Here is a 16,687-nt window from a genome sequence, read left to right on the forward strand (position 1 = left end):
ACACAATGTTTAATAATTCATTATCCATGCATCATTCAGATCAATACGCACCAGAATAATAATAATTATGTGATATGAGTCACGTGTGTATGATTCAGGTTTTACTTTTCAAATCAAAACTAAATATTTACAGTTTCAGAGAAAAAGAACAAAGGCAAAAATTAACTCATTTAATTTAATTAATTACAATATTAATATTAGTTACATTCACTGAGTTCAGTCTGATATAAAATAACTTCATCTGGTCTGATGTTACAAAGATTTATCCTTAAAAACAAAATGGAATAAAAAAAAAAGCATTTCTTTATTTTCATTATAATTAAAAACATAAAAGTAACTTCTGTTTGTTCCACCTGGACTCTCTGTCTCCGTGTCTGATGAACAAGAGTCTCTGAAACTGGTCCAGTATTAAACCAGAACCAAGCTGTCTAATGTAGACCTTAGACCCTACAGGACTAAGGTCTACATTACAGCTTGTTACTAACTGCTGCTGAACATTAGTCCTGTAGGGTAACATTACAGCTTGTTACTAACTGCTGCTGAACATTAGTCCTGTAGGGTAACATTACAGCTTGGTTCTGGTTTAATACTGGACCAGTTTCAGAGTTTGTTGTTCCATCAGACACACAAACACGGAGACAGAGAGTCCAGGGTGGAACAAACTAAACTAAATTACTCTTTAACTTTTAGTTTTAAATGAAAAAAACTGGTTTTATGAATCTTGAATAATATGAAACACAAAGCTGAAATTGAAAAACATAAAATGTAATCCCGTGTGGAGTCACATGATCGAGTGTTGAGGGCCGTGTGCAGATCAGCGAGTGTTGAAGGCCGTGTGCAGATCAGCGAGTGTTGAGGGCCGTGTGCAGATCAGCGAGTGTTGAGGGCCGTGTGCAGATCGGCGGGCAGCGAGCCGATGGCCGCAGCGAGGAATCGGTCCAGTTTCTCTAGAACGCCGTCCTTCACCTGCAGCTGCTGGCGCCGAGCTTTACTCTGAAACACAGTCACCACTTCCTGTTAGCAACAGAGAGTATTATGGTCTGTATCAGTCACCACTTCCTGTTAGCAACAGAGAGTATTATGGTCTGTATCAGTCACCACTTCCTGTTAGCAACAGAGAGTATTATCAAAGAATGTCTAATAAGGGAAGAAGTAACTCTCTCGTTACTTCCGGCTTCTGACCTGGTTGCAGTTCCACCAGAGTTCCATATAGGGGGCGCTCACAGGCCAGTGCAGAATGAATGGGCCTCTATGGAGCTATACCCCTCAACATCCACTTTTCTCAGGATATCATTGTTGTCTAGTAATCTGAATGTTACATTTGAAAGGGGAGGCTAAGAAAATACACACTGCTGGGTGTTAGATTATTTAAAGAGGCTTTTTTGTTCTAAAAAGCCTTTTAAAATGTCAATGACGTCATACACATATACGGCCAGAGATACTGCTTTACAGCAAGCTCTGAGTCAGGTTAGTCTCTCCCTGTTAATACAACACAGCTGACAGGTTAGACTCTCTGTTAATACAACACAGCTGACAGGTTAGACTCTCTGTTAATACAACACAGCTGACAGGTTAGTCTCTCTGTTAATACAACACAGCTGACAGGTTAGACTCTCTGTTAATACAACACAGCTGACAGGTTAGACTCTCTGTTAATACAACACAGCTGACAGGTTAGACTCTCTCTGTTAATACAACACAGCTGACAGGTTAGTCTCCCTGTTAATACAACACAGCTGACAGGTTAGACACTCTCTGTTAATACAACACAGCTGACAGGTTAGTCACTCTCTGTTAATACAACACAGCTGACAGGTTAGACTCTCTGTTAATACAACACAGCTGACAGGTTAGACTCTCTGTTAATACAACACAGCTGACAGGTTAGACTCTCTGTTAATACAACACAGCTGACAGGTTAGACTCTCTGTTAATACAACACAGCTGACAGGTTAGACTCTCTGTTAATACAACACAGCTGACAGGTTAGACTCTCTGTTAATACAACACAGCTGACAGGTTAGACTCTCTCTGTTAATACAACACGGCTGACAGGTTAGACTCTCTCTGTTAATACAACACAGCTGACAGGTTAGACTCTCTCTGTTAATACAACACAGCTGACAGGTTAGACTCTCTCTGTTAATACAACACAGCTGACAGGTTAGACTCTCCCTGTTAATACAACACAGCTGACAGGTTAGACTCTCTCTGTTAATACAACACAGCTGACAGGTTAGACTCTCCCTGTTAATACAACACAGCTGACAGGTTAGACTCTCTCTGTTAATACAACACGGCTGACAGGTTAGACTCTCTGTTAATACAACACAGCTGACAGGTTAGACTCTCCCTGTTAATACAACACAGCTGACAGGTTAGACTCTCCCTGTTAATACAACACAGCTGACAGGTTAGACTCTCTGTTAATACAACACAGCTGACAGGTTAGACTCTCTGTTAATACAACACAGCTGACAGGTTAGTCTCTCTCTGTTAATACAACACAGCTGACAGGTTAGACTCTCCCTGTTAATACAACACAGCTGACAGGTTAGACTCTCCCTGTTAATACAACACAGCTGACAGGTTAGACTCTCTGTTAATACAACACAGCTGACAGGTTAGACTCTCTGTTAATACAACACAGCTGACAGGTTAGACTCTCCCTGTTAATACAACACAGCTGACAGGTTAGACTCTCCCTGACAGGTTAGACTCTCCCTGTTAATACAACACGTGCTAGAAAGAGGTTTGCTGATGTTTTAAAGGCCACGCCATAATATTCACTCTGACATTCTGGTTCTGCTTCGGATGCCGTCAAGCGGGATCTCCGATCGTAATCAGTCCTTCACTGACCAATCAGCATTCATTAGCAGAATGCTAGCGTGTTATGAGCAACAACGACTCAACCTGTAAGAAATCAAAAGGACACAAGTACTCGTTCATTCAATTTTTGACCTATAATCCATGTTGAACTTGCAAAAACTACAATCAAATCTGAGATTTCTCAACGACAATCAGGCGAAAGAGACAAATGTAGCCGCCTAGCTCCATAGACTCCCATTCATTTAGCATCTAGCTCCATAGACTCCCATTCATTTAGCATCTAGCTCCATAGACTCCCATTCATTTAGCGTCTAGCTCCATAGAGTCCCATTCATTTAGCATCTAGCTCCATAGACTCCCATTCATTTAGCATCTAGCTCCATAGACTCCCATTCATTTAGCATCTAGCTCCATAGACTCCCATTCATTTAGCATCTAGCTCCATAGACTCCCATTCATTTAGCACTGGACCGTGATCACCCCCAGTGGAACTCTGGTGGAACTGCAACCAAAGTAGGTACAATGGGGCTGAATATGGAGTGGAACGGCTTTCCATAGACCGGCTTTGGTATTATGGTCTGTATCAGTCACCACTTCCTGTTAGCAACAGAGAGTATTATGGTCTGTATCAGTCCCCACTTCCTGTTACCACAGATAGTATTATGGTCTGTATCAGTATAAATACAGGGTCAGATTGTTATGGTCTGCATTAGTACAGGGTCAGAGTATTATGGTCTGCATTAGTACAGGGTCAGAGGTAAACTCACAAGTTTCTCTCGGAGCTTCAGAATCAAGTCGACGATTTCCACCTCAGACTTCTCTTTGGTCCAACTCATCAGATCCTGAAATAGAACAGCCAGATGTTTACAGCCAGATGTTTACAGCCAGCCAGATGTTTGCAGCCAGCCAGATGTTTACAGCCAGCCAGAGGCCCAACCAGATGTTTACAGACAGATGTTTACAGCCAGATGTTTACAGACAGCCAGATGTTTACAGCCAACCAGAGGCCCAACCAGATGTTTACAGCCAGATGTTACGGCAGCTATATACAGTACTGTGCAAAAGGTTTAGGCAGGTATGAAAACTAAGAATGCTTTCAACATGGAAGTTTATTTTCATCAATTAACAAAATGCAGTGAATGAACAGAAAAGAAATCAAATCAGTATTTGGTGTGACCCCCCTTTGCCTTCAACACAGCATCAGTTCTTCTAGGTCCACTTGCACAAAGTTTATGAAGAAACTCGGCTGGTAGGTTGTTCCAAACATCTTGGAGAACTAACCCCAGATCTTCTGTGGATGGAGGCTTCCTCAAATCCTTCTGTTGCCTGCAGACACTTATTAATGTACCACTCTCCAGCCCTTCGGCCAACAACCTGCATCAGTCCAGAGCACCTGCTGCCATTTTTCTGCATCCCAAATCCTATATTTTCGTGCGTTGCTTGGCCTTGTTTCTATGTCGGCGGCATGGCTTTTTGGCTGCAACTCTTCCATGAAGACCACTTCTGGACATCTTCTCCAGACAGTAGATGGGTGTACCTGGGTCCCACTGGTTTCTACCAGTTCTGAGCTGATGGCCCTGCTGGACATTTTCTCATTTCGAAGGGAAATAAGCTTGATGTGTTTTTCATCTGCTGCTCTAAGTTTCCTTGGCCGACCACTGCGTCTACGATCCTCAACGTTCCCTGACGTCTTGCAAGTGTACCAGTTTTGCACAGTACTGTTTATATATATATATATATATAAACAGTACTATACATCTGATAACAGAATAACTTCATTTGAGAAAAACATGACAGTTGCGAAGGAAAAGAATCCTGTTTATATTTAACTGTTGATTATATAATCTCAGTTTCAGACTTCTGATTGGCTGCCAGTGTATGATATGTAATCTCAGTTTCAGACTTCTGATTGGCTGCCAGTGTATGATATGTAATCTCAGTTTCAGACTTCTGATTGGCTGCCAGTGTGTGACTTACGGTGTCACAGAGGACCTCCAGATGAAGACTCTCCAGTTTCTGCGTCATCTCTTTGTGGCGATGCCGATACCAGCCGTCAAAGTTCGGAGAGCGGAAGAACTTCCTGTCAGAAGATAAATCAGAGAAGAAGAACATAAATATATATAATTTATTTTGGTTACCATGGGTAACAGGTGGTGCGGTAGCCGTAGTAACTCCTAATCTAACCTGAGCTCGGTCATCTACATACGACAAAAACACAGTTTTATAAACACGCAGACTGATCTCACTAAGTGACGTATGTATGACACGCCAATCCGTACGCCATTTTGGCGTGTTCTCAAGACGCATAATCGTTTTTTAGCGTGTTTATCAACGCCGTTTGGCCTCCATTGACCTACATTACGTGTGGATTATCGCCATAGCGACTAGGGGTGGGGGAAAAAATCGATACAGCATAGTATTGCAATATTTTCCGTGACAATACTGTATCGATACACAGACGCCAAGTACCGATCTATTGTTATATATGTGTTGGTCAGTTTCTCTGCTTGACGATCCCATTTAGCAGCAGTACAATTAAAGTGGGATGAACAGACACAGAAATGTTTCTTTTTAGATGAAACAGATGTTGACAAAGTTTCCTTTTGGGGACATCGTTTGAAATTGGGAAAAATTTGAAGTTGGAAAAAAGGTAATAAAATGCAATATATCGCAGAATATTGCAATATGTTTAAAATCGCAATAATATCGTATCGTGACAAGTATCGTGATATCATATCGCGATGATATCGTATCGTGACATAAGTATTGTGATGATATCATATCGTGACATAAGTATCGTGATTTCATATCGTGATATCGTATCATCATATCGTGATATCGTATCGTGATATCGTATCGTGACATAAGTATCGCGATATCGTATCGTGACATAAGTATCGTGATTTCATATTGTGACATCGTATCGTGACATAAGTATCGTGATTTCATATTGTGACATCATATCGTGACATAGTAGCGTGATATCGTATCATCATATCGTGACATAAGTATCGTGATATCGTATCGTGACATAAGTATCGTGATTTCATATTGTGACATATCGTGACATAAGTATCGTGATATCGTATTGCGACGTGTATCGTGATATCATATCGTGACATAAGTATCGTGATATCGTATCATCATATCGTGACATAAGTATCGTGATATCGTATTGTGACATGTATCGTGATATCGTATCGTGACATAAGAGAGCGAGATTTAGATGATGTTCACGTCGCGTAATTACATCACTTCATAACGTTCCCATGGCAACAGGGGAAACAGCTGCTCTTGTGTGAAGTAAAAGCTTTCATGCAAGCCCCGACTATTTTGCGTGGAAATTTGCGGCGAAAGTGCCCCCCCCGCCGAAATAAATATGCAGACTTTGTCTGATTATGCATTGAATTATGGGATGGCATGATCACGTTTTTCTGGAGGGACTGGTTGTTCTCGTGATAACACGCCGTATGTCCACGCTGTACAGCATGGAGAGCTCAAAATGAGTTTGAGTTTAGTTTATTTATGAAAGGCGACAGCGCAAATTAATACAACACATGATGTCCCACGGGTTAAAAGAGCCAGAACCAGCCAAGAGGCTATGTTGTATGTCCCGGAGGGAGCTGACACGCTGGACTGACCAATCAGAGGCCGCCTTACAGGAAGCTCTGATGATATCAACATGTTTACCTTCTATTGTCTATTGTGTATGTTACATTGTTATGGTTTTTATTGAGCTGGAACAGGTACACGATGATGTCACTGCACATTGTACTGATCGTGTTTGTGAGAAATACAATTTAAAATTGAATTTTAAGTCAGGTGACTCACCTGTAGAGTCCCGTCCAATCCCCTTTGAGCCCTGAGGTCAGCTGAGGCCCCGTGTGGTCCAGAGTGGACATGAAATCTTCCTGACTGAAGGGACGGATCTGAGGGGGAGTCTACACACACACACACACACACACACACACACACTCATTGGTGAGTGTTTGTTGGGATTAATAAGGTTTCTGAATTGCTGTGAGGTCATCATGATGATGCACTTCCTGTTTACCTTCCACGGTGTCACTGACCTCTGCAGAGGCATCAGGCTCGCCATGTACCGCTCCTAGACAGACAGACAGGTAGAGAGACAGGTAGAGAGACAGACAGGTTAGAGAGACAGGTAGAGAGACAGACAGGTTAGAGAGACAGACAGGTAGACAGACAGACAGGTTAGACAGACAGACAGAGCGACAGACAGAAGACAAGTTAGAGAGACAGACAGGCAGACAGACAGCAGTTATTTTCAGATAACTGAAATAATTAATGTAAGAGATGATCAATAAAGTGAAACCAAATTGTGTGGACATGCTTGCATTGTAAACAGGAAGTGTTAGAACGATGTGATTGGCTGCTGGCTCACCAGAGGGATGATGAAACTCTGCGTGAGCTCCAACAGGTGTCGCCTCAAGATGGCGCTCTGAACCTCCGACGGACGCTTCCTCTGAATCCCCTAACACACAATAACCCATCATCAGACAGACAGGTAGAGAGACAGACAGGCAGAGAGACAGGCAGGCAGAGAGACAGACAGACAGGTAGAGAGACAGACAGGCAGGCAGACAGAGAGACAGACAGGCAGGCAGACAGAGAGACAGACAGGCAGGCAGGCAGGCAGGCAGAGAGACAGACAGGCAGGCAGGCAGGCAGAGAGACAAGCCGAGAGACAGACAGACAGGCAGAGAGACAAGCCGAGAGACAGACAGACAGGTAGAGAGACAGACAGACAGAGAGACAGGCAGGCAGGCAGGCAGGCAGACAGAGAGACAGACAGACCGGCAGACAGACAGAGAGACAGAGAGAGAGACAGAAAGAGACACAGAGAGAGAGACACAGAGAGAGAGAGAGAGAGTGAGAGACAGAGACAGAGAGAGAGACAGAGAGAGAGACAGAGAGAGAAAGAGAGACAGGGGGAGAGAGAGAGAGACAGAGAGAGACAGAGAGAGAGACAGAGAGAGAGAGAGAGAGAGAGAGAGACAGAGAGAGAGAGACAGAGAGAGAGAGAGACAGAGAGAGAGAGAGAGAGAGAGAGAGAGAGAGAGAGAGAGAGAGAGAGAGAGAGAGAGAGACAGAGAGAGAGAGAGACAGAGAGAGAGACAGAGAGAGAGAGAGCGAGAATGAAGAAATACCTTCAGCAGTCTTTTAATCAGAATCTTGTCTTTGTGTAGAAACGTCTTGAATTCCGTGTAGACGCCTGCAGACAGGAAGTGATCTTTAATCAATAACTACACATATTGATCACCTGGTTTAGCTTAAAATTAATGAGTAAAATCTTTTTTTATTTAACATGAAACCGCTTCAAAATCACCATCACCAAACCAACCAGACTCCATGTAAATAATCAGGACTTTTAGCGTGTATAGAGCCAGCATATCTCCACATGTAAATGGGTGAATTAAGGGTTTATTTCAACCAAACCAGAGTGGTGATTGTTAGAACAGTGGAAAGATGAACCAAGACGGCTTTTGATAGTTTGATTTAGTTTCTGTCCACTTTGAATGAAGTGTGTTTTACGATGATAAAAGTCCTGATTATTTACATGGAGTCTGGTGGGTTTGGTGATGGCGATTTCGGGGCTGTTTCATGTTAAACTAAAAGGATCTTACTCTTTAACTAAAAGGTCTATCTCTGTAGGGATCCGGTCTATCAGGTCTATCTCTGTATGGGTCCATTCTATCAGGTCTATCTCTGTATGGATCGGTTCTATCAGGTCTATCTCTGTAGGGATCCGGTCTATCAGGTCTATCTCTGTATGGGTCCGTTCTATCAGGTCTATCTCTGTATGGGTCCGTTCTATCAGGTCTATCTCTGTATGGATCCGTTCTATCAGGTATTTTAGGTGAAGTCATTATTAATTAATAATGATTAATAAGTGATTACCTGGTTTGGTTTCCAGAGTTTTCAGTTTGGACGGCTTCTTCACCTTCACCTGTTTGGGTAAATCACCTGAAGACCAAACAGCTGATTAGGACAAAAGAAGAAGAAGAAGAAGAAGAAGAAGAAGAAGAAGAAGAAGAAGAAGAAGGAGGTAAAGAAAGTGTGAAATAAAAAAAAGAGAAGAAGAGTTACCGGCCATCTTGGTTTCTCCGAGGCGGACGACGTGCGGCCAGTTCTGAAACGTCTTGATGAAGAACGGGTTGGTGACGCCCAACACCACGTTAGGCCTGAGAGACAGACAGGTGAGAGACAGACAGGTGACGCCCAACACCACGTTAGGCCTGAGAGACAGACAGGTGAGAGACAGACAGGTGACGCCCAACACCACGTTAGGCCTGAGAGACAGACAAGTGAGAGACAGACAGGTGACGCCCAACACCACGTTAGGCCTGAGAGACAGACAAGTGAGAGACAGACAGGTGACGCCCAAGACCACGTTAGGTCTGAGAGACAGACAGGTGAGAGACAGACAGACAGGTGAGAGACAGACAGACAGACGAGAGACAGACAGACAGGTGAGAGGCAGGTGAGAGACAGACAGACAAGAGACAGACAAACAGGTGAGAGACAGGCAGGTGAGAGACAGACAGACAGATAGGTGAGAGTCAGACAGGTGACGCCCAACACCACGTTAAGCCTGAGAGACAGACAAGTGAGAGACAGACAGGTGAGAGACAGGCAGGTGAGAGACAGACAGACAGGTGAGAGTCAGACAGGTGACGCCCGACACTACGTTAGGCCTGAGAGACAGACAGGTGAGAGACAGACAGACAGGTGAGAGACAGGTAGGTGAGAGACAGACAGGTAAGAAACAGACAGACAGATGAGAGACAGGCAGGAGAGAGACAGACAGACGAGAGACAGGCAGGTGAGAGACAGACAGACAGGTGGGAGACAGACAGACAGGTGAGAGAAAGACAGGTGAGAGACAGACAGGTGAGAGACAGACAGCATATAGAGATGTTAAAGGTTACTGACGGAGCCTGAGAGACAGACAGGTGAGAGACAGACAGCATATAGAGATGTTAAAGGTTACTGACGGAGCCTGAGAGACAGACAGGTGAGAGACAGACAGCCTATAGAGATGTTAAAGGTTACTGACGGAGCCTGAGAGACAGACAGGTGAGAGACAGACAGCATATAGAGATGTTAAAGGTTACTGACGGAGCCTGAGAGACAGACAGGTGAGAGACAGACAGCATATAGAGATGTTACAGGTTACTGACGGAGCCTGAGAGACAGACAGCATATAGAGATGTTAAAGGTTACTGACGGAGCCTGAGAGACAGACAGCATATAGAGATGTTAAAGGTTACTGACGGAGCCTGAGAGACAGACAGGTGAGAGACAGACAGCATATAGAGATGTTAAAGGTTACTGACGGAGCCTGCGTCCTGGTGGTGAACTCTCTGAACTCGCTGTCGTGGACGGTGAAGTACGGACGGAAGTCACAGCAGAACCTCAGAGGACTGATGATGCTGGAGACACACACACACACACACTGCTCTGTGATTGGCTGAGAGACACACACACACACACACACACACACACACACACACAGCTCTGTGATTGGCTGAGAGACACACACACACACACACACACACACACACACACACACACACACACACACACAGCTCTGTGATTGGCTGAGAGACAGTCACACACACACTGCTCTGTGATTGGCTGTTGAGTTACCTGATGAGAGCCAGCACGGTTTCCGAGGAGACGGTGGGAGACGGCGCCATGACGACCAGTGGTTCCCCTAGCAACACAAGCTCCCAGAACATCTGAAGGTGAACGAGGACTGGCTGGAAACACCTGGAGGTCAAAGGTCAACAGGAAGTTACTTATTCATCCTAAACGAACAGAAAATCCCCAAAAAGACAAAGGTACAAGACTGTGTACCTATCGTGATCAGCTGTAGACGGCTTTACCCAGCGTTTAGTTTGAGTTAATGTTATTTTAGACTGAATCAAGCTGTCAGCTAGCGGTTAGCCCTATTAGCTGTTAGTTAGGTTAGGATCTTGCAGGCAGCACAGATCGGGTACTGACACCCCCCCCTCCTCACCAGCATGAGCTCCACCAATCAGAGGCATCACTGTGGGATTGTGGGATTGTTCAGGATTGTGGGTAATGAAGGACTTATCCAAGACATCACGAATAAAAGACATTTATCTCAAAACAAGGGTAGTGCCCCATGACTTGTGGCGTCTATATGAGCATATACAATCGCTGAGTCATGTCGTAGCTGGTTGTAAGTCTACCATCGACCGTTACCATTTTATGGCTTTTACTGCAAATGTCAATGGAGAAATTGCATTGTATTTTTACTTCCGGAAGCCGCTGTGGGCGGGACAGTTGAGCTCTATACAATTCCTGTGTGTTAGCCCCGCCCCTTCCTGTGTAGTAGTCCCGCCCCTTCCTGTGTTGGGACTTTATTTCAGTTAAAATGTGTCCAGTAGTGAACAAGGAGAGACAGATAACGTTTACACATGATTACACGTGTTTGTCAGACAGGAAGGGGCGGGGCTAACACACAGGAAGGGGCGGGACTTCCCCCCTCTATATAATATTATATATATTAGGGCTGCAGGATATTTAGTTTCATCATCTACATCGCGATGTGCGAATGCACGATAGTCACATCGCAGGACGTTGTGATGTTGACGCTACAACTTCTTTGCTGCTTGATAAAAAAGTTCTCCTTTTCCATGATTGTTACCGGCGGTCGTTTAGACAAACTAAACCACCTGATTAATGCAGCGTAATCACGACGTCTCCCGGCCATGTTTCACCGCAGAAAGCTGCTACCAGCCAGGCTAAAGCTAACACAGTTAGCCTGAAGAAACAAGGCGTCTGTCCCAACTAACGTTAAGGTTCGGAGCTGCGACGCTGGAAACGTAACACTAATCTACAACAGCAGTCTGTCTCTGATATAACCTCATTTACACTGATTTCAGAGCTCTTGGTCAGTTTGTTGAAGAGTGTGACATGCAGGCTCTGCATGCTCAGCTAACCACCAATCATCATCTATTTTAATCAGTTCATCAAACAACCAAAGCTAGTCGACCACAACCTGACATTTAGAGGAAGCAACGTGCATTATTAATATCACTGACTTCAGCCTGGATTGATATGATATGACTACATGGTGTCCTGTCAGTCAGCCAGTGGATGTCGTCCTAATGTCCCTCTCCTAAATCTCTTCAGAAGAGGAGTCACAGCCTGACTGGCTTTGGTTTTTGTAAAGCATTAAACAACAAAGAAGGTTCACATAAGAACATTTCCTTTTTCATTTTTTCATATCGTAATATATATCGCAGGGAAACAATATCACAATGTAAGTTTTTTCCAATATGGTGCAGGCCTAATATATCTATTATTCTATAATATAATATCTATAATAGCAGAGGACAGACTTGAAGAGGTCCAGTTCGTGGACGGAGGGCAGCACCGTCGGAGCCGGCAGCACGTTCTGATGTGAGAAACACAAAGAAAACTTTATTGTTCAGATTACAGTTTACAGTCTGTTAATAATGTTAATAAAGGACTATATTTACCTATTAATAACGTTAATAATGTTAATAAAGGACTATATTTACCTATTAATAACGTTAATAAAGGACTATATTTACCTGTTAATAATGTTAATAATGTTAATAAGGGACTATATTTACGTGTTAATAACGTTAATAAAGGACTACATTTACCTGTTAATAACGTTAATAATGTTAATAAAGGACTATATTTACCTATTAATAACGTTAATAATGTTAATAAAGGACTATATTTACCTGTTAATAATGTTAATAAAGGACTATATTTACCTGTTAATAACGTTAATAATGTTAATAAAGGACTATATTTACGTGTTAATAACGTTAATAATGTTAATAAAGGACTATATTTACCTATTAATAATAACGTTAATAAAGGACTATATTTACGTGTTAATAACGTTAATAAAGGACTATATTTACCTGTTAATAACGTTAATAAAGGACTATATTTACCTATTAATAACGTTAATAATGTTAATAAAGGACTATATTTACCTATTAATAATAATGTTAATAAAGGACTATATTTACCTATTAATAACGTTAATAAAGGACTACATTTAACTGGTAATAATGTTAATAACGTTAATAAGGGACTATATTTACCTGTTAATAATGTTAATAAAGGACTACATTTACCTGTTAATAACGTTAATAATGTTAATAAAGGACTACATTTACCTGTTAATAACATTAATAATGTTAAGGACTACATTTACCTGTTAATAACGTTAATAATGTTAATAAAGGACTACATTTACCTGTTAATAACGTTAATAAAGGACTATATTTACCTATTAATAACGTTAATAAAGGACTACATTTACCTGTTAATAACGTTAATAATGTTAATAAAGAACTACATTTACCTGTTAATAACGTTAATAAAGGACTATATTTACCTATTAATAACGTTAATAAAGGACTACATTTACCTGTTAATAACATTAATAATGTTAATAAAGAACTACATTTACCTGTCTATCAGTCTGTCTGACTGGACTTCCTGGTTTGTCTGTTTTGGAAGGAATCCGAACCTGAAGAAGAAAATATACAGAAAACATTTAGACTCGTTGGAGAGGAGCGTCGCCTCGCCTGTGGGGGGGGGCTCAAAGCCGCACCTGTGGGGGGGGGCTAAAAGCCTCGCCTGTGGGGGAGGGCGGGGGGGGGGCTAAAAGCCTCGCCTGTAGGGGGGAAGGGGTCTAAAAGCCTCGCCTGTAGGGGGGAAGGGGTCTAAAAGCCTCGCCTGTGGGGGGGGGGCTAAAAGCCGCGGTCAGTCGGATAGATTCCAGCCTTCAGGCTGATGTTAATATATATAATAAGATTTCTAAAAGTCACTATCAGCCTCACAACACGTGTTCTGTCCAGAATCAGCCTTTAAATCAGACTCATAGTTAAAATCCCTCTGATTCACAATCAATCAAAACTTTATATAAAACATCATGTTGAGTCGATTCTGAACCAATCAGCTGTTAGATCAGCTGAGAGGCCGGTGTTTCCCAGCATGCCCCTGGGTCTGTGGCTGCCTTGATCTCGTGAGGTCATCGTTGCCCACGTGTGCATGACGTCAGAGCAAGTCGGACACAAATCTACCCAGCATGCAACGGGCGGCAATCGCCGGTGATTGATTCTGCACAGACCTGCCTCATCTCCAACAAGATGATACACAGAGAACACGCCCCCTCTTCTACAAGCCCCGCCCCTCACCTGTAAAACCCCGCCCATCAGCGGCAGGTGGAGCGTCTGTCCAGGAATGGGGGAAGGCCATTGGTCGATCTCGCTGCACACTGATTGGACGAGAGAAGACATCAGCTGACTCTTCAGCAGGTTAATATCTTTACACACCGAGTCTGATGGCTATTCAACAGTCTCTCTCTCCTTTTCCTCTCTCTGTGTCTCTCTGTCCTGTGTGTCTCTGTCCTGTCTCACTGTGCTGTGTCTCTCTGTGCTGTGTCTCTCTGTCGTGTGTCTCTCTGTCCTGTGTCTCTCTGTCCTGTCTCTCTGTCATGTGTCTCTACCTGTCTCTCTGTCCTGTGTCTCCCTGTCTGTGTCTCTGTCCTGTGTCTCTCTGTCTGTGTCTCTCTGTCCTGTGTCTCTCTCTGTGTCTCTACCTGTCTCTCTGTCCTGTGTCTCTGTCCTGTGTCTCTCTGTCCTGTGTCTCTCTGTCCTGTGTCTCTCTGCCATGTGTCTCTACCTGTCTCTCTGTCCTGTGTCTCTCTGTCTGTGTCTCTCTGTCTGTGTCTCTCTGTCTGTCTCTCTCTCTGTCTGTGTCTCTCTGTCCTGTCTCTCTGTCCTGTGTCTCTACCTGTCTCTCTGTCCTGTGTCTCCCTGTCTGTGTCTCTCTGTCTGTGTCTCTCTGTCATGTGTCTCTACCTGTCTCTCTGTCCTGTGTCTCCCTGTCTGTGTCTCCCTGTCTGTGTCTCCCTGTCTGTGTCTCTACCTGTCTCCCTGTCTGTGTCTCCCTGTCTGTGTCTCCCTGTCTGTGTCTCTCTGTCTGTGTCTCTACCTGTCTCTCTGTCCTGTGTCTCCCTGTCTGTGTCTCCCTGTCTGTGTCTCTCTGTCTGTGTCTCTACCTGTCATGTGTCTCTACCTGTCTCTCTGTCCTGTGTCTCCCTGTCTGTGTCTCTCTGTGTGTATCTCTGTCCTATGTCTCTCTGTCTTAGTGTGTAAACGTGATTTACATAACGTGAAGTCATATATTTGGGACTAAGTGACCTCGGACCATAGTTATGATGTAAGCGTGACATCATCACCTGCTTCCAGACACGGCTGCAGCTTCTCGAAGAACTCGGGAGCAACGACCTGCAGTAGCGAGTGGAACAGCCCATAATATGGTAACCTGGATACCAGCACCAGAGACTGAAACACAGAAAACATCCCATAATGGAGAGGTTTATCATCTCTAAAGCAATATCCACACTTTAGACACTTTAAGAAAAACGTTTTGGCGCCAAAAACGCCAAAAAAAAAAAAAAACACACACAGACAGACATCCCATAATACAGGTACCTGGATACAAACACCGAGGACTGAAACGCAGACATCCCATAATTAACATGCACTTTGGGCCGTGACTCGCTGCGTTTAAACTGGAAATAAAACCCCAAATGAGTGTGGATTGGTTTGAGTCGACCAATGGGAAGCCAGGCATGGTTTGAGTCGACCAATGGGAAGCCAGGCATGGTTTGAGTCGACCAATGGGAAGCCAGGAATGGTTTGAGTCAACCAATGGGAAGCCAGGCTTGGTTTGCGTCGACCAATGGGAAGCCAGCACAGGTGTCAGGTGACTGACCTTCTGGAAGTATCCTCTCCTCACAGAAACGTCCTTCACTTGTCTGAAATAGACGTAACCGAAGAAATGGGACGCTTCGGTCTGTGGAGACGAGAGACAGAAGTTATCGATACGTACGTGTTATAATACATTAGATTATATATTATAATACATTATGTTTATAATGCTTCCTCTCTACATCAGTCATCATTTAACAGTGATGAAAGTGACGTCTTCGTCCAATCAGCTCCTCTGACTTCTTTAAAATCCAATCAGTGATCAGCAGGGTTGGGTAGCATTTGGGTTTTTTACGATACCGGTGCTAAAGCAGTACTTTTTAATAAAGAAAGAAAAAGCAAAAACAGAAGTGTACTAAACAGTCAGCGACATTAAAGAACGGCGTGTTCATCGCTAATATGGTCAAAATTACACAATTTAATAATAATGTAATCACTATAACAATCACTTATTTCACCAGTAAACAGCTGTTGAACGACAAAAACATCCACCAGATGGGAAAAGGGTATTTTACAATAACTTTGAATGCACCACAAGACTGTAGTTTACCAGTTTCAATTAAACGCACCGTCTGTGTTTTTCCAACAACAGCCGCTGCAGACTGTTAACGTCCCGCTGTTAGCATCCTCTACAGTGAAATACAGTCACACTTTACACCGTTTAGCTGTCAGCATTTTTACTCCAGCTGCTAGCTAACAGTAGGCTAACGTTACCTGCTCTCAGGTGTAGTGTTAACTAGCTAATGGTAGGCTAACGTTACCTGAGAGCAGGTGTAGTGTTAACTAGCTAATGGTAGGCTAACGTTACCTGCTCTCAGGTGTAGTGTTAACTAGCTAACGGTAGGCTAACGTTACCTGCTGTCAGGTGTAGTGGTAACTAGCTAACGGTAGGCTAACGTTACCTGCTGCCAGGTGTAGTGTTTACTAGCTAACGGTAGGCTAACGTTACCTGCTGCCAGGTGTAGTGTTTACTAGCTAACGGTAGGCTAACGTTACCTGCTGCCAGGTGTAGTGTTATCTAGCTAACGGTA

General features: G+C 43.4%; 1 protein-coding gene across 1 annotated transcript in view; it reads right to left on the bottom strand.

Moving 5' to 3' along the window:
* Nucleotides 1–156: 156 nt before the first annotated feature.
* Nucleotides 157–16,687, bottom strand: part of dennd6b (DENN/MADD domain containing 6B) — an 18,328-nt gene continuing 1,797 nt past the window's right edge. Inside the window, exons 5-20 of the mRNA XM_078273643.1 lie at nucleotides 15,661–15,741; nucleotides 15,122–15,227; nucleotides 14,076–14,155; nucleotides 13,346–13,405; nucleotides 12,228–12,283; nucleotides 10,504–10,626; nucleotides 10,191–10,286; nucleotides 8,941–9,035; nucleotides 8,752–8,817; nucleotides 8,001–8,065; nucleotides 7,235–7,324; nucleotides 6,884–6,937; nucleotides 6,661–6,770; nucleotides 4,807–4,909; nucleotides 3,597–3,671; nucleotides 157–993 (exon numbers count right to left, since the gene is read on the bottom strand). Of these exons, the coding sequence (XP_078129769.1) occupies nucleotides 871–993; nucleotides 3,597–3,671; nucleotides 4,807–4,909; nucleotides 6,661–6,770; nucleotides 6,884–6,937; nucleotides 7,235–7,324; nucleotides 8,001–8,065; nucleotides 8,752–8,817; nucleotides 8,941–9,035; nucleotides 10,191–10,286; nucleotides 10,504–10,626; nucleotides 12,228–12,283; nucleotides 13,346–13,405; nucleotides 14,076–14,155; nucleotides 15,122–15,227; nucleotides 15,661–15,741 (1,383 nt within the window). The 3' untranslated portion in view covers nucleotides 157–870. The remainder of the gene's footprint in view (nucleotides 994–3,596; nucleotides 3,672–4,806; nucleotides 4,910–6,660; nucleotides 6,771–6,883; nucleotides 6,938–7,234; nucleotides 7,325–8,000; nucleotides 8,066–8,751; nucleotides 8,818–8,940; nucleotides 9,036–10,190; nucleotides 10,287–10,503; nucleotides 10,627–12,227; nucleotides 12,284–13,345; nucleotides 13,406–14,075; nucleotides 14,156–15,121; nucleotides 15,228–15,660; nucleotides 15,742–16,687) is intronic.

Source organism: Sander vitreus, chromosome 17, assembly GCF_031162955.1.
Source record: "Sander vitreus isolate 19-12246 chromosome 17, sanVit1, whole genome shotgun sequence".
Classification (NCBI taxonomy): domain Eukaryota; kingdom Metazoa; phylum Chordata; class Actinopteri; order Perciformes; family Percidae; genus Sander; species Sander vitreus.